The sequence below is a fragment of the Castor canadensis genome, chromosome 11, assembly GCF_047511655.1.
Source record: "Castor canadensis chromosome 11, mCasCan1.hap1v2, whole genome shotgun sequence".
Taxonomy (NCBI): domain Eukaryota; kingdom Metazoa; phylum Chordata; class Mammalia; order Rodentia; family Castoridae; genus Castor; species Castor canadensis.
Window position 1 is genome coordinate 84,214,774 of NC_133396.1, and position 25,722 is coordinate 84,240,495.

The 25,722-nt window shown below is 40.6% G+C and overlaps 2 protein-coding genes across 5 annotated transcripts in view; one reads left to right on the top strand and one right to left on the bottom strand.

The window, feature by feature from the left end:
• Window positions 1–20,073, bottom strand: part of Fam20b (FAM20B glycosaminoglycan xylosylkinase) — a 41,869-nt gene extending 21,796 nt beyond the window's left edge. For 2 of the 4 annotated variants that reach the window (XR_012438807.1, XM_020174753.2), the window contains exons 1-4: window positions 19,910–20,073; window positions 9,103–9,602; window positions 3,608–3,694; window positions 425–534 (exon numbers count right to left, since the gene is read on the bottom strand). Coding sequence is in view for 3 of the 4 variants with exons in the window: in XM_020174753.2 (XP_020030342.1) it covers window positions 425–534; window positions 3,608–3,694; window positions 9,103–9,479 (574 nt within the window). In the remaining variant the exon portion in view is untranslated. Of the gene's footprint in view, window positions 1–424; window positions 535–3,607; window positions 3,695–9,102; window positions 9,603–17,033; window positions 17,320–19,412; window positions 19,552–19,909 lie in introns of those variants that run through there. The other 2 variants (XM_074047352.1, XM_074047351.1) reach the window with 2 other exon arrangements.
• Window positions 14,797–25,722, top strand: part of LOC141413640 (uncharacterized) — a 92,903-nt gene continuing 81,977 nt past the window's right edge. Inside the window, exons 1-3 of the mRNA XM_074044782.1 lie at window positions 14,797–14,828; window positions 19,204–19,300; window positions 19,385–19,638. Coding sequence (XP_073900883.1) covers window positions 14,797–14,828; window positions 19,204–19,300; window positions 19,385–19,638 — 383 coding nt within the window. The remainder of the gene's footprint in view (window positions 14,829–19,203; window positions 19,301–19,384; window positions 19,639–25,722) is intronic.

Sequence of the window (25,722 nt, forward strand, 5' to 3'; positions counted from 1 at the left end):
CTCCACATGCAACCCTACAAGGAAATTTCTGATCCTCTTACAGACTTGCCCTAATGGTTCCTCAATTCTAAGGAGGCAGTTCCCAAGAAACCACACATATATGAAAAAATAACTGAGTCAATGATATGCATACAAAAACCAATTTAGGTCAAATTCCTCATTTCAGACTTAATGGTAAGACCAAGCAGAAGTAAATAGTTATCACTTGCTTTCACTATCAGTAAGTGACTTCACTTCCTACTTAAGAGTGTGCACTGGGGAAAACTCTCAGTTTCCTGCTATCTACTTATATATCCAATTCCCCCACTAACCTGAGACCAGGCTGCATTCCCTTGACTTCTTCAAGTCCTAACAGACATGAACCAGCTTGCTCAATGATGCCCCACTAACTTAATCACTAGCCCCTGTCTAGTAGTCTTCTTACCTACAGTGAGGAAGGTGCTCAGCAGCTGCTCCGTGGCAACAGGCTTGATTTCTGTCCGCAGATTTACAAATCTGCCAACCACCAAGGGGGCTCGGCGAAAACCCAGAATCCTGGTTTGGAAGGTTAAAGAGAAGATAAAAATCTTTGGGGGTGTACTTTAAATAATGGTCTTAAAAATTATGGTTAATCATATTAGCTATGTAAAGCTATTGTAAGTAGGTAAGCAAATTTTGTTTTTTTAGAAGTACATATGAATTTTATGTCAAGATAGTTATAATTTATTTTACAACTTCAGCAAAAAGGATTAAGCAAATTGGGCAACATGTGAACAACTATTAACTCTAGGGAGTGGGGATATGGGCTCACTATACTATTTTCTCTACTTCAGTGAGAAATTTTTCATAACAAAAATGTAAAACAAATTTTAACAAAGCATTAGAAAAACTGACAAATTCATACATAGGCCCAAGCTTTAGCTAAAACAGCACACTGACAAAACTATGCAGACTGATAAAAAAGAATAAACTAACAGAACATCGTAAAGATGTATTTGAAGATCTCTCTCTCTCTCTCTCTCTAATGGTTAAGTATTACCTTAAGTTTGAAAGCAATCTTTTTTTTAAAAAAATGACAGTTTTGGGCTAAAATATGTATATATATATGTATACACACATACACTCCCTGAAGAAAAGTTAGAGATATAAAATTTGGAACCCACAGAAAATTGATAGTGAAGAAAATAAACCTCATCCATAATTCTACAAGCCAGAAATGCTACTAATATTTTGGCATATAAACATTTTTCCTTTACATCTATGGATGTATAACACATACTCACTTCCTTAAGTACACAAATACAACTGAGCTGCTTTCGGCTCGTCACTGTATCACCAACCTTTTCCCTATGTCATTAGAAAGACCTCAAAAATGCCTATGTAATAAATAATCCACTGTTTAGAACTGATTCTATCCTAAACCTAAATCTTAGAAAACCACAACATGCTGGGGACATGGCTTAAAGAAGTAGGTGCCTGCCTAAGCAAGCATGAGACCGTGAGTTCAAGCTTCAGTATTACAAAAAAAGAAAAAAGAAGAAGAAAAGCTGCAAGAATATCAATGGTTTTGTCAAAATAACATAAAAACTGAAAGAAATCCCCATGGCAAGAGGGGAGCCAAATCTGAGTGTAGGGGAGAAATATGACCCATAGTAGAAAAGAATCAGGAGATATAGATGGACACAGAAGGTGGGAAGTACTTTTTCCACCTGACCTCTGCTAGTCCAAAGCACAGCAGCCAGTATAGTGCTGAGTGGCAATATCACAGTGGCACTCTAGAGGCTCGCTGGGTGGCAGTTAACAAAAGAGCTGGGGGGTGGGGGGGGCAGAGAATATCTGGCTTTGAGGTAGGAAAGAACTTTTAAGTATAAGTCTCCTAAAGCACAAGTCATAAACTGAAACATTATGTTCAATTAACATCAAAAGTAATCATTTCTGTAGAAAGAATACTTCGCCATACTGAATAAACAGGTATATTATGATAAAATTTGCCACTAACTGAGGAAATACAAAATAAAATAACAATGATACCACTTTACATATATTAGATTAACAAAAATTCATCATGTTGGGTAATACAAAATATGGGTCTGGAAATGAGGATGTTTATGACCTGCTGGTGTCCAATAACTGGGAAACAGGAACGAAGAAAATAGGTGAATAAACAAGGTCTTGGACAACCTGACTCTAGTGTGCCATTCGTTATGCAAGGAGTAGGATTTAGCCAACTATCTGCTACTACGCCTGAAAAGAGGCAGCAAAAATTCATGGCATTATAAACATTTATTTAGCTTTTCCCTATCAGAGATACGCAGGTTGCTATTAGTTCTTCACTACTGCAAAATATTATAGCTAAGACGTTGCATATACATCTTTAAATTTTTGTGTTTCTCTATAGTACTTCCTAGAAATATCTTCCTAGAAATATTTTAGACGAGTGCATAAAGTTATTCATTCAAAGGAAATGAACATTAAGATTTTTTATGTAAAATGTCAGAGTTCTTAAACAGAAAGATTGAAATTAATAACACCATAAGCAGCATATGAATCTCAATGTAATCCTGTCAATAAAACAGTATCCTTGGCTAGCAGAGTAGCTCAGGTGGTAATAATGCCTGCCCAGCAAGTGTGAGGCCCTGAATTCAAACCCCAGTGCCAAACAAACAAACAAACAAACAAAAAAACCCAGTATCCTTTTTGAAAAAATCTTTGCCACTTTCAGCAGGTGACAATAGTAGTCAATAGTCTCAAATGGATTTTTAAAAATTTCTAGTGAAGATGACCTTGTTCTCACCTTTATTAGCATCTGATAATTACTACGATTTTGTTGACTGCTTATGTTCATTTTCTAATAGACTTTTAGCATATATATGGATTGGTATAGACACAAAGAAAATCTTTCCTAATCAAGAAAAAGATTTCTGGTTTCCTTATAGATTCATTTAAAAATTATTATAAATCATATCTGTTAAACTCTATTAATATGCCAGACTGAAATGGCTGGTAAGGGGAGTAATTGGGATATCAAACAGTTCACCTAAGAGCTTGCTGATTAGCAACCTGCTAAAGAAATACATTAATTTCCCCAGTTATAGATTGGAATTTGCATTTTTTTCTTTTGGAATTACTCTGGTTTTTGAAGCTGCACATAATTTATATAAAAGACAACAAAATTAATTATTTCATGTTATCTGTTTCCAGTATATGGGGATAAGTCAGTACTACTTATTATTAGCAAAAACAAAACAAAATAGTATGATTGCCAGGCCCAATTAATGGTCAATTCAATCCGGGGATTTGAGTTCAAACTCTGGTTTTCATTCTGACATTTTATTTACCAATAATAACTTCACTCATGGTAGTAACAGATAACTCATGATAATAATTCATGATAGTAACAGGAGTGTCAGCATGAGGCAAAAGGAGCGAAGTTTGAATATTTAGTTTGGTATTTCTGGTGTCACTCAAATTATTAAGTACTCACAGAATTAAAATGGCACCAATCAGCTACCTAAAATAGGTAAGAAGTCCAAGTTGTGTCACTTTTTAGAAGGAGATCGTAAGTACTCTTCAAGAGAGACTTTTAAAAGGAAGCAAAGTGAACATTACCTACTGGGGTTACACTTACCTGTCCAAATGAAAGGCTGCTACCTCTGCATTGTGTCTATCATAACCAGCATATGGCTCCCCTTCTACTACATAATCTCGGCTATACCTGGAAAAGGAATGGCAAGCATGGGTGTAGACATGAATTACATCAGTCCAATGATGACAATAGAAGTGGTAGAAAATACACCTTAATGAGCCTGATTCTGCTCCATATACACCTTCTCTCCAACTTTGAGAACAACTGTGGGCCAACACAGCTGATGGTAGATGGTGTGAAGATGAGGTAGAGAAGGAAACTAGAGTCCTACACCTGCTTCGGCAGTCATTCTATGAATAAAGCATGGAAGATGTTATTTTTACCCAGCTAAAGGGCTTTCAGTGAATAAGTACAACTACAAGGTAATTTTTTGGAAGGCAAGAATGATCTTTGTATAGTCAGCACAGCATTAAGCCTCGAGTTGGAGCTTAAAAAATGTCTACTAAAATATTTATTAGAGAGAGCTAAAGAAATAAAAGAAAACTTTTGCTTACCAGAATGACTATCATAAGGCTCATAGGAGTAGTTTAAATTTCTTGGGGGAAAAACAGTCCTGCTACTTCTCAGTTTTTGTTAATGAGAAGGCAAAGGTACTTCTGAAAGAAAACTGTTTGAATAACCATTCCTTTTCTCTCTTTTTAAGTTTATTGTGTTATGGTAGAAGGAACCCTGGACAACAGTGAGAGCTGGTTGTGACTGTCATTACTTGATTAGATAGCCTTGAGCAAAACCTTTCTCTTCTCTGGTTTCAGACTCCTTATCTACAAGACTATAGGCTGGACTAGGAGGTAATTTCTAAGGTCTCTTAAACTTCATTCAGATGATTTTATACCATATGCATGATAAAAGGATAATGAAAACTGAATATGTCTTTCTCCTAATCATTTTAAAAGACAGAACTTAGCCAGATGTGGTGGTTCACATCTATAATCCTAGTACTCAGGAGGCAGAGGCAGGAGAATTGTGAGTTTGAGGTTAGCCTGGGATATGAAGGCAAATCCTGAGAGTGAGTGAGAGAGAGAGAGAGAGAGAGAGAGAGAGAGAGAGAGAGAGATTGATTCACCTATGACCTCAACTACTTACCTGCATTCCTGAATCAAAAGGAAACCTGTTAGACTTTACAAGGGAACCAGGGACTGTAAAGTAGAAATAAACTGAAACTGAAGTGAAGAGCAGTTCCACTAAGGACAGCAGGATTTCCAATGCTGAAACAGTTATGGGGAGGTACAAAATGGTACTATAAAAGGCAGTGATCTTCAACTTAAATGACCTCAGAATACAAAGTAAATGCATGTTCTAGGAACACAACTTCTGGGACAGAGATGAAGTTTTCGTATTATAAGACAGCTACGTATTACCATCTGGATGGGCACCATCCTTTTCTGATGGTCAATATATCATGTATTTTGGTTGTCGCTGTTCCTAGTGCAAATTCCTTGGCTCCCTGTGTTTGTACTGACTGCCTCTAAATTAGTCAATTTTTACATACCACTGCAGAAAAAGCTGATGCTCTAACAATCACTTTTCTCTCTATTACAGGTGTAAGCTGTCCATAAAGCTGGGGAACAGTCCTTGAATACTCTTTTCAGGACTTTAGTAGAGTCATAGAAAGACACGAGAGCTCTCCAATACATCTGAAGACTAGCTGCTCAGAGTGAAATGTAAAACCCTGGAGGAACCCAGGGACTTTGGGAGTGAGCTAGCAAGGAAGGGAGAGGAATAAGAATCAAAATAAAAGGACTGCATTGGAGTCTGGAGGTCTGACTCTTCAGCTTGTGTTTTGGCTGTATGAAATATAGAAAGTCAGAATTCTGGATCTCATTTTCCTCACCTGTAAAATAAATGGTTTGACTAGCTGATCTCCAAGGTCCCTTTCAGCATGTTCTAAGATCATTCATTCACTTCTACCCAGTTCTAGGCCCCTGCTTTATGTCTTTTTTCCCACAATAACTGCAGCTTTTGCCTGTAAAAACCAGTTTACATCCAGAATGGATACAACTACACTGAAAAAATATTATTTTTCTAATGTAGGAGAAATGTGTAGATAATAGTGTCACTGTATTCCTAACTATGTCATCTACCTGTACATATATTCTATCTCTGAGAGGAGAAGGATATGGACAACCAGTCTCCAGAAATGCTGGAACCACAAAGGCTATTAAGGAAAGGTGTGTGTCTTGACTTAGCAGTGAGGACTTGGATCTTCCTCTCAGCAGAAAGTTATCCATCTTAAGTAACTGCCACGGCAGCAAAATTCATACAGTAACTGCCAATAAATTATTCCTATCCTTCTAGTGAAGGACATCAGATTCTAACCAAGGACATTAACTTGCACTTACCACAAGACTAAATAGCTTGTGAGGCCCCATGGGTCAGAATAGCATTTTTCTGGGTGTTTAAGTACTGGAGTCAATATCTGCAAATATACTTAAACTTATACTACCTTCCCCAGCCTGTGACAGTACTGGATGTAAAGCAACACAGGCCTCCTTCTGCAGGGGACCATATGCCTTGCTGGGTGGGTAAGGAGATTGCCCTGGAGCTGGAACAGCAAGGACCATTCAGGAGATGATATGGGAGATGGGAGGGGGACCCTGTTTGACAGGAACACAGAGCAAAGAACCAAACTGTGAGGTTCTTGGGTCATTAGACTGTACACTGGATTTTGCTTGGTGGGCAATGGAAATTCCTGGATGATTTTAAAGGTAGAAAGGAGAAAGATAACATGAGCATTTTCTGGAAGAATGGAAATGGTTTTCATGAGGATCTGGAAGAGGAAAGTAATGGGAAGCCTGCAGAGGCAATGAGAGATATGAGAAAGCAAGTAGTGACTAAGGTTCAAGTGCCTATCGGTTGTCACCACCATGCTAATCACCAATATGGCCTCCTCTCTCCACATGTGCAAAGCACCTGGTCTGCACTACATACTATCAGGAATATCTGTCTCATAACTCATTTCTTTCTATACAAATTATATTTGTAGTTTTAGTTTTCCTTTTTCCCACACTTTACTTATGCTGCTACTCTCTGAGGCTGCAAACTAAGAGGTCAAGGATGACACTTCAACACTAATTTAGTGGTTTTTTGATGATGGGTGCTCCATATCATAACACTTACAGGAAGCAAAGAGAATTTTGTGCATGTGGCAGTGTGTGAGCTGCTTAAAACAGACAAATCTGGGTTCAAATACCACTAATTATTATGAGGTAATCTTGCCAAGTTAGTTACTTAAGCCCCAGTTTCCTATCTGGAAATAAGAACAGAACTAACTCAGAGGTTAAAAGCGTTAACAGATACAAAAACACTTTGTGTGATGCCTGGCAAAATTGTACACTCAACAGAAATTAGACCTCAAGGCCCATACTTTTTCCACATTATCAGTTGGTTTTGGGTTTTTTTTTTTTTTGTTTTTATTTTTTGAGACAGGGTCTTGCTATGTAGCCTAGGCTAGCCTTGAACTCATCATCTACCTACCTCAGCCTTCCAAGGGTTGGACTTATACACATGTACCATAAAACCTGGCCCAATCAGACTCTTCTATTTTCTATTCTCTAAAAGTCTTTTTTTTTTTTTTTTTTTTTTAAGATAAGGGTCTCACTATGTAGCACATGCTGGCCTTGAACTCTCGATTTATCTTGTCTCAGCCTTCCAAATGTTGTGATTACAGGCATGAAACACAAAGCCTGATTCTATTGCCCTTTTTTTTTTTTTTGGTACTGGGATTTGAACTTAGGCCTCATGCTTATTAGGCAGGGGATCTACCACCTGAACCACTCTGCCAGCTCTACTGCATTGTTTAACTTGCTTAATTTCTTCATTTTCCATATATCAGATTTCCCAGCTCCAAGTAAAGACTAATTCCTTCCATTTCTGGATCCCAAATGGATTCACCTTCCAGCTACTGATAGTTGGGTAATACAGGGAGTTGAATTTTCTACATCTTTCCCCCATACGTCTTCCCCTACTCCAGCAAGAAATCTGAAGAATGTAATTCACTCAAAAGTTCCACCAAGGAATGAAAAAATGTTTAGTACACAAACTTTGACAACATTAATTGGTAACTAACTCCTGGCAAAAGAATGTGAATCATAATCATGTTATATTTTACTCACAGAAAACATTTAAAATTGTTTTACCTTAGAATTACTACACAATTATCTCTGTAGTTCTCCAGAGCAGTCCAAAGGGGCAGCTACAACATATAAACCACTTAGTTATTGAGGCAACTAAAATGTCCTACTTCTTAAACAGATGAAGAAACAATGAGATACCACTACATACCTATTAAAATGGCACAATTCAAATTGCAGACACCACCAAACCCTGGTGAGGATATGGTGTTAACAGAAACTCTTATTCATTGCTGGTGGGAATGCAGCCATTTTGGAAGACAGTTTGGCAGATTCTAACAAAACTTAACTCTTACCATATGACCAAGCAATCAGGTTTTATGTTATTTATCCAAATGAGTTCAAAACCTATGTCCACACAAAAGCCTGCAAATGGATATTTATAGCAGCTTTATTCACAATTGCCAAAAAATGTGGAAGCAACCAAGATGTCCTTCAATAGATGAATAGAAAAATAAAATGTGGTACATCCATACGATAGAATATTATTCAGTGATAAAAAGAAGTGAGCTATCAAGCCACAGAAACCTTACATGCATGTTGGTGAGTGAGAGAAGCCAATCTGAAAAATCTCTATACTGTTATTTCATCTATGTGATAGTTGGGAAAAAGCAAAACTATGAAGACAGCAGAAAGATCAGTGATTGCCAGGGGCTCAGTGACTGGGAAGGCAGGATGAATAAGTAGAGCAGAGCACAGAGGATGTGGGGGACAAGGAAACTATCCTATATGATGCTGCTACAGTGATAGACATGTCATTATACATTTGTCAAACCCAAAAAAATGTTCAACACAACAAAGAATGAACTCTAATTTGACTATGGACTCTATTCTTTCAATTTTTCTACAAACCTAAAACTGCTTAAAAACAAACAAACCAAATACAACCAAGGTAAAGAATCAATTCTTTAGCACTGACAGGACTTCAGTAACCCATCTAAAACTTATTCCAACTCTGGGGGTAATTCCTACTCTATAACACCCTGGCATGTGATTATTTGGTCTTTAGCTGCACATTTTTTGGATGACAAGCTGCTTATTTACTAAACAAATTGTTTTGTATCTCTTTACCTAACACCCAGTACATATGTGATATGTCAGAAATCAAGGGTAGCTCTAATTGTCAAGAAGTTCAGTATTAAAGGAACCAAACATTTTCTTATAAATTTCTTCTACTCAAAGAATCATATAGTCTTCAGAATGAGAAAAGACTTTGGAGCTCTTCCAGTCTACCTCTTTCATTTTATTGAAAAGAGAACCAAGGAAAGGAGATAAAGGCCCTTATTTAAGTCCCAAGTTAAATGAACTAATCAACTACCACATATAGCTTCTGAGATGAAGACTTACCGCTTAGGTTTGAAGACGACTTTCTGTCCTCCTTCAAGTATCAGTAACGCTTTGAGCTGTGTCCCTTTGTAACCCACATCAGCTTTAATGATTTTCTTGGTGGCCATGGCATGCATGATTGCTCCCAGTTCTGGTGTCTCTTCGGGGTATACTTCCCGTGGCACTACCCACTGGGCTGCTATCTCCCAAGGAGACTGCAGGGTGTGGTCCAGCTTGGGCACTAGCTCCACCCGCAAACCAGTCATCATTCGGTGAAAAGCCCTCTGGTCCTCCCGGTTGGCAGCTGATGTATCTAAGTTGTCAATCAGGAAAACTTTGGTGAAGATAAAGATGACAAGGAGTATTGCTAACAGCACGACTCGCTGCTTCAGCTTCATGTTGACCTCTTTTCCTTCTTGCCAATCCACTTTCTTGCTCACTTATCAAGGAGAGCAGGTGGTGATAGTCAGCAGGGAGAGTCCATGATCACACATCTCTTCACTGCAGTGCCTCCACAATTCCTGCAAGCCCACAGACAAAGCAAATTCAATCAGGAATTCTGTCCTCTACCCTTAAAACATTTTGCAAGCCTCTAAGATGCTGAGTTTGAGAAGATCCAATAATTTAAAATAAACTAGACTATGAAGAACCTAAGTAAGAACTGGGTCACTGAAAGTATTAAGGCAAATATTCCTGTTTTAATTTGTGTGTAGAGCCATCTAGGAGTCATCTGGCTGACTATACATGCCTAGTAATACGTGCCTAATAATGGCTGAAACAATGAGGAAAAAAACAAAAGCAAAAGCGTTCAGATATACATTGTTCCTTAACTTTCATTTTTACCTTTCAAAATCCATAAACAATTTCTAAATATCCAAAACCACCAGTATTTGGTAATTTTCCAGTTCTTCTCCAAATTTAAGTTTTTATGATACCTTGAAAGACAAGAAATCCTTAAAATATCAAAATGGTTGCAGAGGAGAGTAATGAATCCCCTTTTCAAATCCAAACACCCCACAATCCTGGGCAGGTTGCAGCTGCTACTCATGTATTTTAAGTACCATACTCAATTATGTTATCTCTACTTAACCAGCCCATCACCAATTATTTTTCAAAATTAAAATCCCTATAAAATATGAATAATCAAATCTGGATAAATTAAGTAAAGGAAAAACATCTCCCTATACCATCTGGCTATTAGTACAATGTGATTAGAAAACTAACAAAATCTGGTACTATCGCACAATGGTCAGACACACAGCAAGATATTAATGCCATAGAACCAAGAAGAGCTGCTTCCAGTGTGGGCTGACCACACTCAGCAATTCACAAGTTAGAAGATTCCAAATGCAAGATTTCTGCAAGGGTGTCAAGAACATACAATTCAGTCTCATTTGCATGCTGAGAGGTTACTTTCCACTCCACAGGGCCATTTAAAAACATGCACCAGCTTGCTCTGCTATATGCCTACAGACAGCACAGCATTGGGGCAAGAAAAAGATGACAAGAAGATAACAGGGTGTTGCTTTGCTCCTCAATTCATTTAACAACTCAAACAATTAACTGAAAAAATAAAACTAATACAAAAGACAGAGCCAATGACTAGGGCTGAGATACTCCCATCTAAACTTGAGACTGCTCCCCTAATAACAGCTGGAAACAACCCAAGTGCAACACTGTGTTCTAGGGGCAATAGCTTGCCTCAAGCCAGGTGTTGGGAGTTCATTCTCAGTGATTAACCAACCATTCCCTTCCTGTTCATTTTCAAGAAGGAAGAAAAAAATAAGAGTTAAATTCAAGTTCTAATTATCCCTAGCCACCTGTTTTGGTTTCATCATCATCTCCCAGGAAGTACATAACACTATTAGCTGAAACAAAGGCCATTCAAGAGCATCTAAAATGTAATTGTGATGGTTTCAAATTTGGTATGGAACTCAGTAAAGCAGATCCCTGTGATTACTGATAACAGTGCTAGGAGAGATTTCAGATTATTTTTGCTAGTTCTAACATGACTGAAGCCACACAACTTTTTCGATTATTTGTTCCACCATACACATTTCAGGCTTCAGTGACAAAAGGAAATCCAGCTGCATCAGCAATGGTTTCCTCAGCACCTCCAGATGCAGATAGCTACCGATGTACATAGCACTGGGTTCTGGCACAAAGGCCAGCGAAAAAAGTTCTCCATTTCATGCAGAATAAAGAAAACCTGCCCTCATATTATATACACACAGCACATCCAAACATAGAGAATATAGGTTAGGACTGTGTTTTGTTTTGTTTGTGGTGCTAGGGATAGAACCCAGGGCTTTGCACATGCTAGGCAAGTGCTCTACTGCTGAGCTACACTTCCCAGCCCTGTTTTGTTTGTTGGTTTTTACTTTTGTCCTAAAACAAAACAAAACAAAAAACATCAGCCAGGCACTAGTGACTTAAACCTGTAATCCTAGCTATTGGGAGGCTGAGTTCGGGAGGGCAGCCAGCTTGGGCAAGTATCTCCAAAATAACCAGAGCAAAATTGACTGGAGGTGTGGTGTAAGTAATAGAGTGCCTTCTTTGCAAGTATGAAGCCCTAAATTCAAACACCAGTCCCACCAAAAAAAATGACAACAAAAACCCCACCAATGCATAAAGTTTTAGCAGCCCCAAATTAATGTAAGACAAAATGGTCCAATTTTGCAACCTGCAAGTTTTGAAATTTCATTACTTTTTGAAAAGACCTCAGAAGGACACACTCATCAATTCAAATAATTCATCCACTCAGCTAGGATAGAAATGCATATTAAGGGGAATTGAAAAATTCAATTGTTACACATTATCGCTATTTACCTTTGAAGATTCAGAATGAGGGCAGGTTACAAAAAAGGCTGAGTGAGTCTTCATGTTTGTGAATGAGTCACCACACCCAGGTAGAACAGATTGCAATTTGGCATTGTTCTTTACCACTGCCTTCATTTCCACAGCCACCAACTAACTTATTGTAGTGCTCAGCACCTCCGTCTGGACCCGGAAAGAAGAGAGTTCTGGGCCTTCAGGCTCTAAACTCCAGCCTAGTTAATACAATCAAAATCATTTTTTAATCCCTCCACCACTTGGGATTCTAAAATATCCTTACCAAGTTATTAGGACACTACTCTAAACAGCTTCAAGCCAGGTATCACTCATTGTTCCTCTTCTGGGTTCAACCATATGTACCAACTGCACATGTGCTGGTCCTTTCCTTTGCCCTTGCCAAATTCCTCTTTCTCTTTCTTCCTATCTTCTTCCGTTTAAAGCCTAATCCTTCTCTCAAGACCCATGTCCAAAGTTGTTGATGATCCCTCCTCACACTCAATGGTAACTTTTCCCTCCTTTCAACCAGCATTTAACTACATTCTGCCTTGAATAACACCTTGCATACAGTTCTTAATTCCCCTTTCAGTATCTTGACTCCTTAGAATGATCCTCCTTGCTCCCTTATGTTTGAAAGAGACTACCCAAGAGAGTGTTTGCAGGCTATATTACCTATTACCATCTCTTGTTTGAGACAGCAGCATACTATATATTCTGCAAACCAGATTTTTTTTTTTTTTTGCAAACCAGATTTTTAAGATTTCCTCATTTCAGATACTAAGGAAATAAAAGCAAGATCACCAGGTATGTTCTAAACTATTCAGACCTCCCTAGCATTCCCAGAGGAGTGTGCTTGGTATATTTCATGCCTTCACCTCCTCCATAAATGTTTCACACAGTGAAACACTGTCCAGTTATATTATGGTCATTTATTTTAATGTTTCTGTTATATGGAATAGAGCCAACCTCAAAGAAAAAGTAGATTCAAGGTAATAACTCAAAAAAATGTTAACTATAAAAATAACAGTACAATGGTACATTTGTAAATAGTTTTTAGTTTTCACACTAAAAACTGGCATAAACTCCCAGTCTGGAGTTCTAGAAAGCAGACCTTTTTAAGAAATTTTCCTACTGAACCCTAGTTTTACTCTCAGCTCCATCAGCTAATGGAGCTTGCTACACAAGCTTATTTACTTTCATTCTTCACACACACCACCATCACCATCCTACGTGTGTGATAAATGTTTTATAAGGACAAAGTTATGACTGTAAAGCACTTTCTGCAGAAGAGATACATAGATTCCACAGAAAAAAGTGACATCTTAGTGTAAAGTCCTCTGTTCAAGAATCTGACTGATTCTCAAGGAATATATACAGAAAAACTGCTGATGCAGAGGTCAACAAATTGTGTGATAAAAATTCGCATATGTGGCTGCTAAGGAACATGAGAACACATAGCCCCAATACATACAACTCTACTGTGGGTCATTATATGTCACTAGTGCGGCTCCAAGTCTCATTAGTAGGGAGTTCCTTAGAACCTCCCTCTGGTTTAAGTTGATAACTTCATTCTACTACTTCTGAGGTTACAGAGAAGAAATCTCAATCTTTATTCACAATAATGAAAAGTGAAAGGCTCAGTAAAAGTAAATAAATGCTTCATCTTTTTGTGTTTGCAACTCAATGGTCAAACTGGGTTCTTACCATATAAATGGAATATAACGTTCCTGCTATTATAAAGTACCATGAGGTAAATAAATGTTCAGTTACAAACATTTCACACACAGGACTAGAAAAATTGAAGATCTGTGGCCAAGGGATGGAATTTATTAAATAACTAGTATGTAATCATATTTATGCATTATAAGGACCCTTTTACCAATGTCTTTGGTAACTGCTGGTTTCAGCAAAACTGTGAAAGTTTGGTAAGTGTAAGGGGAGGTAAGATCTGAATTTAAGATTTTCTTGTTGACTATCTCCAAAGATAGCCATTAATAAATCCTCCCATCAAAGGGTCTGTTTTCCTTCCCTGATTTTGGGTTGGCTTTGTAACTTGCTTTGACCAGCAGAATGCTGTGGAAGCACCAACATGCCAGCTCTGGCCTATACCTTAAGAGACCTGGCAGCTTCCACTTTTACTCTTTTGGGATCTAGCCACCATGTAAAGGCTGGGCTAGACTACTAAATGAGTGACCGACTACAGCCTCTGGCTATGCTGGCCATCCTAACTGAAGTGACAAAGGTATTCCAGTCCCAGGTGAACAGTGTAACACACTCAGCTGAACAGTGCAACACACATGACCCCAAACTACACCATGTAAGCAGGAACCAAATAGCTGAGACCAGGCGACCACATAATTATAAGAAAAAACAAACCACTGTCTTAAGCAATTATATTTTGGGGTAGCTGTACAACATTCTTCATTCTTCTGCCTCCTATGAACTCTTTTGGGATTGTTAAATATATCAGGGGAGAAAATATAAGAAAATAAATTATGTGAAAAAATAGTTCTCTCAGGGAGGGAGGAAACATTAAATTAACCATTTAGCATAAATAAAGATTAGATTGATAAATTGTTAGGTCATATTTGTAAATGATTTTCAATGCCTTCTATGAAGCAATATGTTCATTATGAAAGTTATATGCCATTTCTATTTATTTTCTGTCATTATTGTAGATGTTTAGGAAGATACATAATTAGAAAGTCTCTTAAAAGTAACACAAGAAGAAACAGACTCTCAACTGGATGTTAGCCACTTTTTGTTGCTGTGACAAAATACCTAAGCAAATCAACTTAAAGGAGGAAAGATTTATTTTGGCACATGGTTTCAGAGGTTTCAGTTCATGTTCAACCAGCTCCCATACTTTTGGGAGGGTCCGAGATGAAGCACAATATCATCGCAGGGAGCACATGGTACAGAAAAACTGCACCCCTCTGGGCAGACAGGAAGGAGACATGAGGTAGGGCAGACAACTTCTTCTTTTGTCCTCAGAGATGGAGAGCCATGGATTTGGGGCCTCTGTGTCAAAGACTTTCAGACAGCAAAATTGTTCTGTCTTCCAGTTTTCCCTTCACCAAACTACATCACCTAGGCTCTTTGTGACCATGTGTACAACACCAGCACCGTGCCTGACACACCATGATGTCAGCTTCTGCCCCCTACTCCTGTAATAGCATCAACAGTCAACATATTCTCAGTGTTGTGATGGATGCAATCATTTAAGAAGGAAGTCTGCATGACTAGCACACAGGAAGCAGCTGAGAGGAACAGAGGACCTTTAAATTTGTCAGCACATATCCACCATTTGAAGCCACATTGCAGAATGCAATTCCTGCATAGTGGGGGAATGTGGAATTTCAAATAATATTTTCCTCTGGTTTTTCATGTTTTCTGTCTTAAATGTTCAACTCGCTACAGTTCTTGGAAAGATATACATACTTTATATAATGATAATGCCTCAAAAGAACTCTTCTTTAAAGACAGGGTTCTCATCGTATTTGCCCAGGTTGGCCATGAACTCTTGGGCTCAAACAATCCTCTTTCCTCACCACAGGTTTATTACCAGACCCATCTAGCACCTCACTTGTATGTTCTGGGTATACCAAGCTGACAGTCCACAAGAAATCATATTTAGAAATAAGAGAACCTCAAACAGGTCTGTGCTGAAATGATGACTGGGTGGCTCCAGGCATGATCACTTTGTTATAATATGAATACACACAACCCACCCCACACACACACTTTTTGTCCTATTTGTCTCTTCTACTATATTGAGTTCCTTGAGGACAGATGGTTTTACTTGTTCTTTATATTTCCAATAACCTAACACAGTGCAGGGCATGAGAGAGGTACTCTATACCTATTTGCTAAATAACAGAAGTGAAGAGCAAGGGAGAGAGACTTATATTTATAAGCATTTCTTCTGAACTGGCAATATTTTGGTTTAAAGACAGCCTTTTTCATAGACATGGAGAAGTAAGTCCTATAATGAGTCCAGAAATACAGAGCCATACAAAAATACAGAAATATCTACTACCAACTTTATACATTCTACTTAAAATCGCTGAGGCTGCTGCCTGCTGCATACCTTGTGTTCATCTTTCTAGGCTATTGCTGTTAACCTGGTTCCTGATATTGACTAGCATTGAGAGTAAGGACTGGAGAGTCTGGAAATGTTAAGAGAAACAAAGAAGAAAGTCCAAGAAGACATTGACCAAGAATGATACAAGACAGGGCTGAGACCAGATCTTCAGGTATTACTGACAATGGTTTCCGAAATAACCAACAATAGTACTTCCACATTATTTTCTTTTTTCTACAGGAAGAACTGTACAGACATAAATGCACCTAGACAGTGTGTAAGTTTGTTACCTAAGCTAAGGGTAAGAAACAAGAAATGAACCAAAAAGGCTTTTGGGGAACCAAAACAGTGGTTACAAGGTTCATATATTAATATTCAGAGACGAGTCCACAGAATCTAACTAAGCCTATTTAGCTGCTTTCCACTCAATTTCAGGAAACAGAGTGATCTGGGGTTTTACTCCACAGAAGGCCAGAAACTATACAGCTTCCCCACCCCTGAAAGAAGAGACAGGATAACTAAAAAAAGCAGATCCAATTCATTCAAAAAACAGAGGAAGCAAACAATCTATACTTCTCAATCACCTTAAAGTCTAGCTGAATCACTACTAGTAATCATACTCCAATAAAAAAGGTTAAAAACTATATTGTTAAAAAAGAAACAAGGCATACAATACATTGTAAGACTTTTTTCCACGAAAAGTATAGCTAATATCAATAAAACATGTTTTTAAAAGTATAGCTAAAATAGAAATTTTTGCACATACCTTACGTCCCAACATTAGGTAAACAAGGCACTGCTATACACACACACAGACAGTCAACACTTGAGAGCATGGGATAATAGCCTTTACTGCTTCATCCTGTACTTGGTTCTTTCCTATTCACATTCATAATTTCATATTCCTTGACCTCCTTTTATAATGTACCCAAATTAGCACCCTCTCTAAAGGGCTCATTATCTTGCCACAAAGTACAGATCTCAAACACACACCAAAGCCCTATGTCTCTTTCTTGCATCAGTCTCCACTTCGTACCTCATACAGGACGACAGATGCACTCCCAAGATTTTTCAGATCCAGAGATAGGCCTTTCTCCTTTTGTTTTTGGCAAGAAAGACCAAATCAGAAGTAAGTTCTTTGCATGATATTCTCTTCTAGGTGTAAGTTGGTTTCAGTAGCAAAGTAAGGACTTTTGCTCTGCACACTCATACAGAAGCAGCTAAAGAAAGAAAGAGAGAGTGTTGTAGAAGGAGGAGCTGTTGGAAAAACCAGGGAATAACCCCCTTCTCTCAACCCCAATATAAGGGAGGAGAGGACAGTGTCAATGCTGCTGAAATGGTCATTACCAAAAGCTCTAAGTTCTTCTATTAATACAAAAGTGTTGACTATCAACCCAATTGTCCAGTTAGCCTAGCCAGAATAAGTGACATAAGGAAGTTTGTGCAGCTGCACCTGCCCATAGCCTGGTCCTGTTGTGCTGGCTACACCAGCACACAATCACAGGACTGAATCTAAAGGCAGCTCCAGCAAACAGCACCTTTTACAGACACCCATCTCAGTAGCACATTTTCAATAGGGATCTGAAACAGTTTTTTTTTTTAATAAAAAGAGGAACCAAACAATCTAGTATTTGCACTAGAATACTTTTGCTTGCCTCATACTATTTTTCATTCATAAATCCCACCAACAAATACTTCCTACACAGCTACATTATCAGACCCTAAGTACTAGAACAAATTGTAGGACCTCAATGTCACTGTGCTCCTTACCCCAACCCACAAAACCCCTGCACTCAATCCCAGATGACCTGATACCAGAGTTTAGAAGACTCTCCTTTTTATTGTTTGCAACAATCAGAATATAAACAGCAGCCTCCTGCTTTTATTATGAGATTGCAGCAACCACCAAGAGACAGCCACTGTGGTTAGCTATTTTAAATAGTTATTAATTTAAGAGCTGAAGTAGCTGGCTTCTGTTTATACTTTTGAAATTACTGTCACACGAAGTATAGGAAAATGACATCTACCCTGGAAGTAAAGGAAACAAATAAAATTTTGTTTAGGAATTGAAAATTCAGAAGTGATAAAAAGCAGAAGCTTTAAGGCTGTGTGAAAGAGTTGGAATCTAGAAATGGAAACCAAGAGAATTGACTAAAAGCCAGGAGTTATCAGCTTAGCATAAAATAATTCTATGATATAAAGGATTATGAAAAATAAAGATAAAAACTGTCATGTTTGTTCCCTAATCCAAAATACCTAGAAAGAAAAGCAGGACATATGTTTTTAAGTCTTCATTCTTTCACCAAAATGTAGCTATTTTCTTAGTAGTTGTAAAGAAACAAAACAAATCGACCCCACCTTTTTAGTAGGAAAGTTATGAGCTCCCAGATTTCTTGATCACCCTTTACCTCCATTTTCATTGCTGTACTTTATTGTGAGTGAGGCTGAGAGTCTGAATTACTTGCATATGCCCTTTTATTCTCCTTTGATAAGCAATTTCAAACGTGGAAGGATATCCTGTTGCCTGACTCCACTGTATGGTTCTGGGGACCAAAGTCCAACATCTTCACAAACTTCAGAGAAGTTATTAATTCAACACAATAATTTAATTTTAAATCTACCTTAGGTTGATTCTGAGTCTACACAAGTAATTTAGTATCTTTAAAACCTGTTTCTCAAGGATATTTCTGGATGATAATATGTATGAAAGAGCTCTTGGTTTAGCTCAAGGATCCTGCATAAACTCCAGAAAATGCTGGTAATCTTGAAGCACACTGAAATCACTAGCCTGATTAAAATAAAGATAGATAGATAAGACATACAGATAGATAAGACCCCAGTGAAACTGATGCATGAATTTACAACGCAAGGATGTCAGGGATGGTTAAAAAACGACAATCTTAACTTTACTTGATTACAGATTATATTATAAAGTCCTAGGTTTTAATAGCTAAAAGATCCCACAGCCCTACTAACTTCCCAGGTGAGAAACAAACCTCCAGAGGAAAACTGGCTGGAAGCGGATGGCACAAATACCTGGCCCTAGACTCCAGAGGCAATATTAAGCATCTCTCTTTTTCCCAAATTATAAATTCCTTACCCATCCCAATGATGATATGGCCTTTAAAAGGACAAATTCCATAAAAGACCATGAATGCCCCGTCCCCTCCAATTTCCCTCCAACATCCTTCTTTTTCTCTTCGTAGCCGGAGCCTGGCACCTACAGAAGCCCGATTAATCTCTTATCAGACCCCACCATCAAGGACACAGCTTGACAACTGTTACATTCATCACAACATCTGGGTCCGCTCTTAATCGCCGGGCCGTCACACCCGGAAATGCAATCTCCAGCGCAACCCACTCTGGACTATCGTGTCATTCCTTAAGTTGTGCCCGGTGCGGCGCGGGCGCAGACCTGAGGGGACGGCGGGCACCGTGTCCCCTCCTCCGGCCTCGGGCCTACAGGTCACTCGCGCTGCTCGGCCACGAGGAGGGCCCGGGGGGATGGAGGAGGAGACTCCGCCAGCTCGCGCCCCTCCCCGGGCCGCCACCACGGGCTCTGGGCAGGACCCGAGGGCGGTACACCCGGGCCAGTCGCCTCTGGGGACAGCGCTCGCTGGTCACCGGGACTTCGGCCCCAGGTAAGGGCCCACGGCTAAGGCGGGCCAAGGCCACGTCCCTTCAGCCGGCAACCGCCCGCACAGACGCGCGGCCCGGGCCAGTCCCCAGGCAGCCGCGGTCCCCAGCCCGGGACCCGCCCGCGACCGCTACGGATACCGGCGCCCGGCCCCTCAGGAGGCGCCCCGCCCCCAGGCGGGCCCCGCCACGCACGGCGCCCCGCCCGCACTTTCCCGCCGGCCCGCCGCGCCCGGGAGGGGGTCTCGCACCCTCCCCTGCTTCCACGCAGCTCACCTGTCGGGCCCTAGGCTAGCTCCATGGCCGCCCGCACGGTGCGGTGCGGCGCGGCCGCCCCCGCCTCCTCCGGGGAGGGGCAGCCCCAAGCCGTTCTCACCGCCCCCAGCTGCCGCCGCTGCGGCTCCCGCCCGCCTCCGGCCCGGCCATTCCCTGGCCACCTCTCCCCGCGCTGAGCCGGTCGTTCCACACCCACCCCCCCGCCTTCTCGGCCCCCGGCTGTTGGTACGGTCCTAGCGTAACGCCTTCCCCGCGGCCAATCGCAGAGGGCACTTGGAGAGTCCCCGCCCCCGCCCCGCCCTCCGATGGGCGGGGCCTACCGGACCAGCTCAGGACCGCCCACCTTAACTCCTTCATTTCCTCGCCAGCCGGGCTTAACTGAGTGTTTGCTAGTCTGTTCCTCTTGCTGGTCTTACATAAACTGGCCTCTTACCTAACTTTTTCTTTCCGAAGGCAACACTGCCGTCCACTACGTGAAGTTCTATTTGTGAGAAGCAATTCCCCTCCTCCTCCTTTTGCTCTTTTAATTTGTCTTTACTTTTGCTTGGAGTTTCTGCCTATGTAAATGCATCCTTCAGTAGCCTAAAAAGGCCAACCTTCCTAACCCTGAATGCAAATTGCTCCCTTCGGATGAAGTAGCGCTCCTTTTCTGATACACGCTCAGTAGCACTTAACAAAATCGATTCGTTTAATATTAGTTGTTTTATGTTTGTTTCTTGTAATGGACTATAAGTCAGTCCTATGTGGGCAAATCAGTCGCGTCTTAGTCTCCAATGTCTTGCACCTTATAAAAGATTTGAATGATTTTCCCGCCTTTGAGTTGTTTGCTTTCCACTAACTTCAAGAGAGCACCCACTGTGTGCGTTCATTCACTATTTACTAAGTTTGCATTGAGTGTGCCAGATCGTGACATATTATAATGCACATTGCTCCCTGGAATAAGAATTGTGTGGAGGGCAGGGACTGGTACTTCTTTGGGGGCAGGGGACTGGGCTCACTTTTTTCTAGGTCATGTAGTTTATTTAAGTAGCAAAGTGAACTCTCCCTTACTGACTGCATGATATTAAGTGTGTCACTTAATGTCTCTGTGCCTAGGTTCCTTATCTGAAAACATGGGAGTAAATCATACTATCTATTTCACAAGGTTTTTGGGAGATTTAAATTAGGAATTTGTGGGGGGGGGATACTTGCAAATTATTGTGCGAAATTAGTTGTTATTCATGTGTGTATGGAACACTTTCTATCAGGATATCCTAGAGAATTGGCCTTTACACCCACTCCAGACAACCTAGTTAAGAAAGCACCATTAATCATTGTAGGAAACATTGGTCACTGCAATGAGTAGAGTCTAATGCAGAAGGCACCATGTTAACCTTGTACTGGATATAGTTGAAAAGGTTGGAGGGTTGTTGTCTGATCAGGGGATATGTAATTCTTGGGGAAATGAGCTAGATGGTAATGAGAACCTACCTTATTTCTCTACATAGGAACATCTGTCTGCCTGTAATCAGCTAATCTCCCTGGACCTTGTTCTTTCTATCAGGAGATCATAAAAGTTCCTCTAAGACATTTTGCACCCAAAGTGTCCTTTCTTCCCTGTAGCTCTGATGAGGACATTGAGGGTGAACTCTTCACTGTCACTGCTCAGGAAAAAGTCAGCTTATCCTTCAGGCTCAGCTTCCTGGACAGATGATCCCCTCTGTATTTAAGGATTTTCCAAGAGGAAGGGCGCATGGCCTCTGGAGGCAACCCAGTTTAGTGCTTAATTTCACATCCATCCAACCTACATGCTGTAGGACAGACAACTTCCTCTTTTGTCCTCAGAGATGGAGAACCATGGATTTGGGGTCTCTGTGTCAAAGACTTTCAGACAGCAAAATTGTTCTGTCTTCCAGTTTTCCCTTCACCAAACTACATCACCTAGGCTCTTTGTGACCATGTGCACAACACCAGCACCGTGCCTGACGCACCATGATGTCAGCTTCTGCTCCCTACTCCTGTAATAGCATCAACAGTCAACATATTCTCAGTGTTGTGATGGATGCAATCATTTAAGAAGGAAGTTTGCATGACTAGCACACAGGAAGCAGCTGAGAGGAATAGAGGATCTTTAAATTATGCAGCACAGACTCTGTCATCACTGAAAGAATTAGAGTCCAGGGAGATAGTGTGGGCTGCTGTTGTCAGGGATAGAGGATTGAGGTGAGCAAAATCAGAATGGAGAGGAGTGGAACAATATGAACCACAATTAGGCAGTACTATGTGAACTTGTAATCAACATCCTGGCACATAACACATGGCAGAAGTGTTCATGTGTTTATTCATTCATTCATTTGTGGATTCATTCATCTAATGAATGTGAACCAAGTACCAGACACTGGGCTAAACCCAAGCCATACAGAGATGCAGAAAGCCTGGTCTCTAGCCCAAGAAGCTTTATAGACCCCACTAGGCGGGGTCTTTGTCAAGACTCTCATGGTGCTCCTTTTGCCAATCATATGAGGTTCTGTGGTTCTAGGTGTCTTTGTCTGATCTCCTCTTTTTTGCTTTTCTCTCCACTGTTTTTAAACTGCAAGGCTCTTAAAGACAAAGACTGTGGATTTATTGCATGGAGTGCCTTCTCCACACTGATGTGTTATAGCACATTGAGTTGAAACCAGAGCAGGAACTCAGCTGTCCCTCTCCAGCCAACGTCAGTGGATGTCCTCAGGAGAGTGATCTTGGTTATTAGCTCTAGTGTGGAACCCCACCAGAGACTTGTCTAGGCCTAAAGGATACACTAGGATCTCTGCTGCTGGAATTTACAGTATCAGTGTGTCTCTGCAGGCCTGTTTTGTGTGAACTCCTCATCTGTCACTCTTTAGGGCTCGCTTGCTCACCTTTCCCTGCCCCATGAAAGTGGTCACACTGATTCTTCCTGCATAACCCTTACCTCACCCCCAGTCAAAGTAAATCTAAACATCTCTCAGTACCACGTGTTCACGAACTATCATGGTCTTTCCAGCAGTCCATACTTTCCTCAACTTCTGAAAGCCATACCTCTCTGTTGGTATGGTTTGTGCGGAAGCCTGTGGATATCTGTCTGATGCCTTCCCCACAGATTATATAGCCTTTGATGCTAAGGACAGCATTGTGTTGACATCTGTGTCTTCTGAGAGTCCAATACCATTCATAGGCACAGTAGACATGCCACACTGGAAAGAGAAGTTGGAATCCAGAAGGTCCTGCAGAGGCAGAGAACCGAGCACCAGAGGCAGAGAACCGAGCACCAGAGGCCTCTCATCTGCTCCCTTCATTATTGTAAGCATTTGCTAAAAAGTGTTTCAGATTTCCAAGTCTCTGCCTATGTGTCAAAGCCCAGGACTCAACAGCATCCCAGTAGTCCCAAGGACTAAGAAAGCACTATCTTGAGGTGCCCACACACATGAAGGCAGCACACACACAGTGACTCCAGACCACTTAATATACCCACAGTGATGGAGCCCCTGAAATTAATTAAGTGAATTCGAATTCTACATTGAAAAGTTAAGGGGAATCCTAGGAACGATCACACTATTACAGAAACCCAGGAAGAGGGTGACAGGGAAGGTCAGTGCATGAGGACGCACAGATATCACATGTCCCTTCATTTCCTGCCAGGAACACATTCTTTGTCTCAGCTGCCTTTGGGCAGTTTGTTCTCTGCGTGGAACTCTATGGACAGAGGCTTCTGCATTTCTTTTCCCGTGGAGCACACACCTTTCTTTCATTTTGCCACCAGCTCTGCAGAGCTGCTCTCAGCTCTCCCTTGCTTATGGCAATGGACTGTCACTTAACCCTTCACACAACACTTCTGTCAGTGCCATTGGAGGGAACCACTTACATCTCAGGAGCAGCCCAGCTTCCCTGCTGAGACATTCAGGCCATGGGTTCTGAAAGTGATCAAAATCTTTCATTTATCTTTCCACTCTAGTAATATTTTTTAGAGAACTGCTTTATTGAGGCATAACTTACATTGGTTTAAAGTGTATAATTCAAGGCCTTTTGCTATATTTACAAAGTCATGCAACTTATTATCATAATCTTCCTTTAGAACGTTTTCATCACCATAAAAAGTAATATGGACTATTTTAAATTCTGAATATAGATTTCTCTATTTAGTTCTAATAGTTATCTATTTGGACAAAGAACCCTAGAACCACAGTACAGTTTATGAGTGGTGAAAGGAGCATCACAGGAGTCCTGAGACAGTGCTTATGGGGGCTCCACTGAGCCAGCAAGCTTCTTGGGGCTGGGGACCAGGCCTTGCTCACCTCTGCATGGTGTGGGTTTAGCTCGGTGCCTACCACTTCTTTTTGCATATTAAAAGCAAAAGAAAAATTCACTGAGGGAAAAGTCACACTCCTAGAGCCAGTGAGAATGCAGAGGAATATATGACTGCCAAAGTTGTGCCTCACTTAACTGCTGTGTGGACAGCAGTAAGTTAATGAGCCGCCCCCAAGTGTACACTTCGTCCCGGAGTACTCCTCGGTAAGTGTCCAAGGCCATGTCTTTGAACATTTGTCCTGTTTGTTGTGGCTCTCTCTGTTGGCTCTTCAATGGGTTGAGCAGAGATCATTCTACAGATTCCAGATGGCTAATTCTCACAAGGCAGTGATTTGTGATACACTGAGGATGGTACCACACCCACATGGGTAGTGTGAGTGTGTGTGTGTGTGTGTGTGTGTGTGATGGAAGCACTTTAATTTTTATTAATTCAATTTAATACATGCAATAATTGCATTAACTACTGTATGGAATAATTGCAATGTGGAAATTCTGGATTTCGCAAACTTCCTCAAAGGCAGGAAGCATCCACCATGCATGGGTAATGTGGTAAGGAGTCCAGCAGAAGCCACCCCTGGGACATGCTGGAGCTGCAGTTTGTCAGCTGGCTGCATGGGGTTATTGAAGCACCATTTATACATGCTCCTAGCCTCAAAGATTTGAAGTTCATTGTCGTGGGGTGGGGTCCTAGCAAAGGGATATAAAAAAGCTCCCAGTTTAGTCCAGTTTGCAACCAAATAATAGGTTGAATCATGTGAATTTGCCATCATTATAGGGCAAAGATGAGTTGAGCATTGGCAGTTGTATATGTTTCAATCTAATATATGGGCAGTTGTTTTTTTATTTTTGGAGAGAAATGGATTGGTTTCTTGGAAAACCTTCTAACAAAAAACAAACAAACAAACAAAATGAAACAGTCATTTCTCTCCAGAGAAATGCATCCTGCTGTGAATGAGGATAAGCAAGATGTGACTGGGCAGCCAGGGCCCTGTGCAGTTAAAATGACACCTTGTGGTGGACAGGCCCCTACATCCCTCTCTCCAGTGGGGCCTAAATATGTGGAAGCCTGAGGACAAGGCACAAAGGGAAATGAGCAAAACAGACAAAGGGTAAGACAACCACAAGTGTCAGGAAATGTGACAAATCAGAAAACTAAACTCTTCTCAAAGGCACTTGGATTTATCTCACACACACGTGCACACACACACACACACACAAGCTGTGATGGGTCATCATCATGCATTATTACATAATTTCATCACCATACACACATCATAGCGTGTACTTACACAAACTAAGATGGCAATAGGAATTTTTCAGCATCGCTGTAATCTATGGAATCACTATTGTCTGTGTAGCCTGTCATTGATCAAAATGTCTTGTGTGGTGCATGACTATGTATGTATGTATGTATGTATGTATGTATGTATGTATTTAAATACTGAGAAGGCCAAATAAAACACACCTATGGCTTGAAATCTGGCCCTCTCGCTTATGGTTTGTGACCC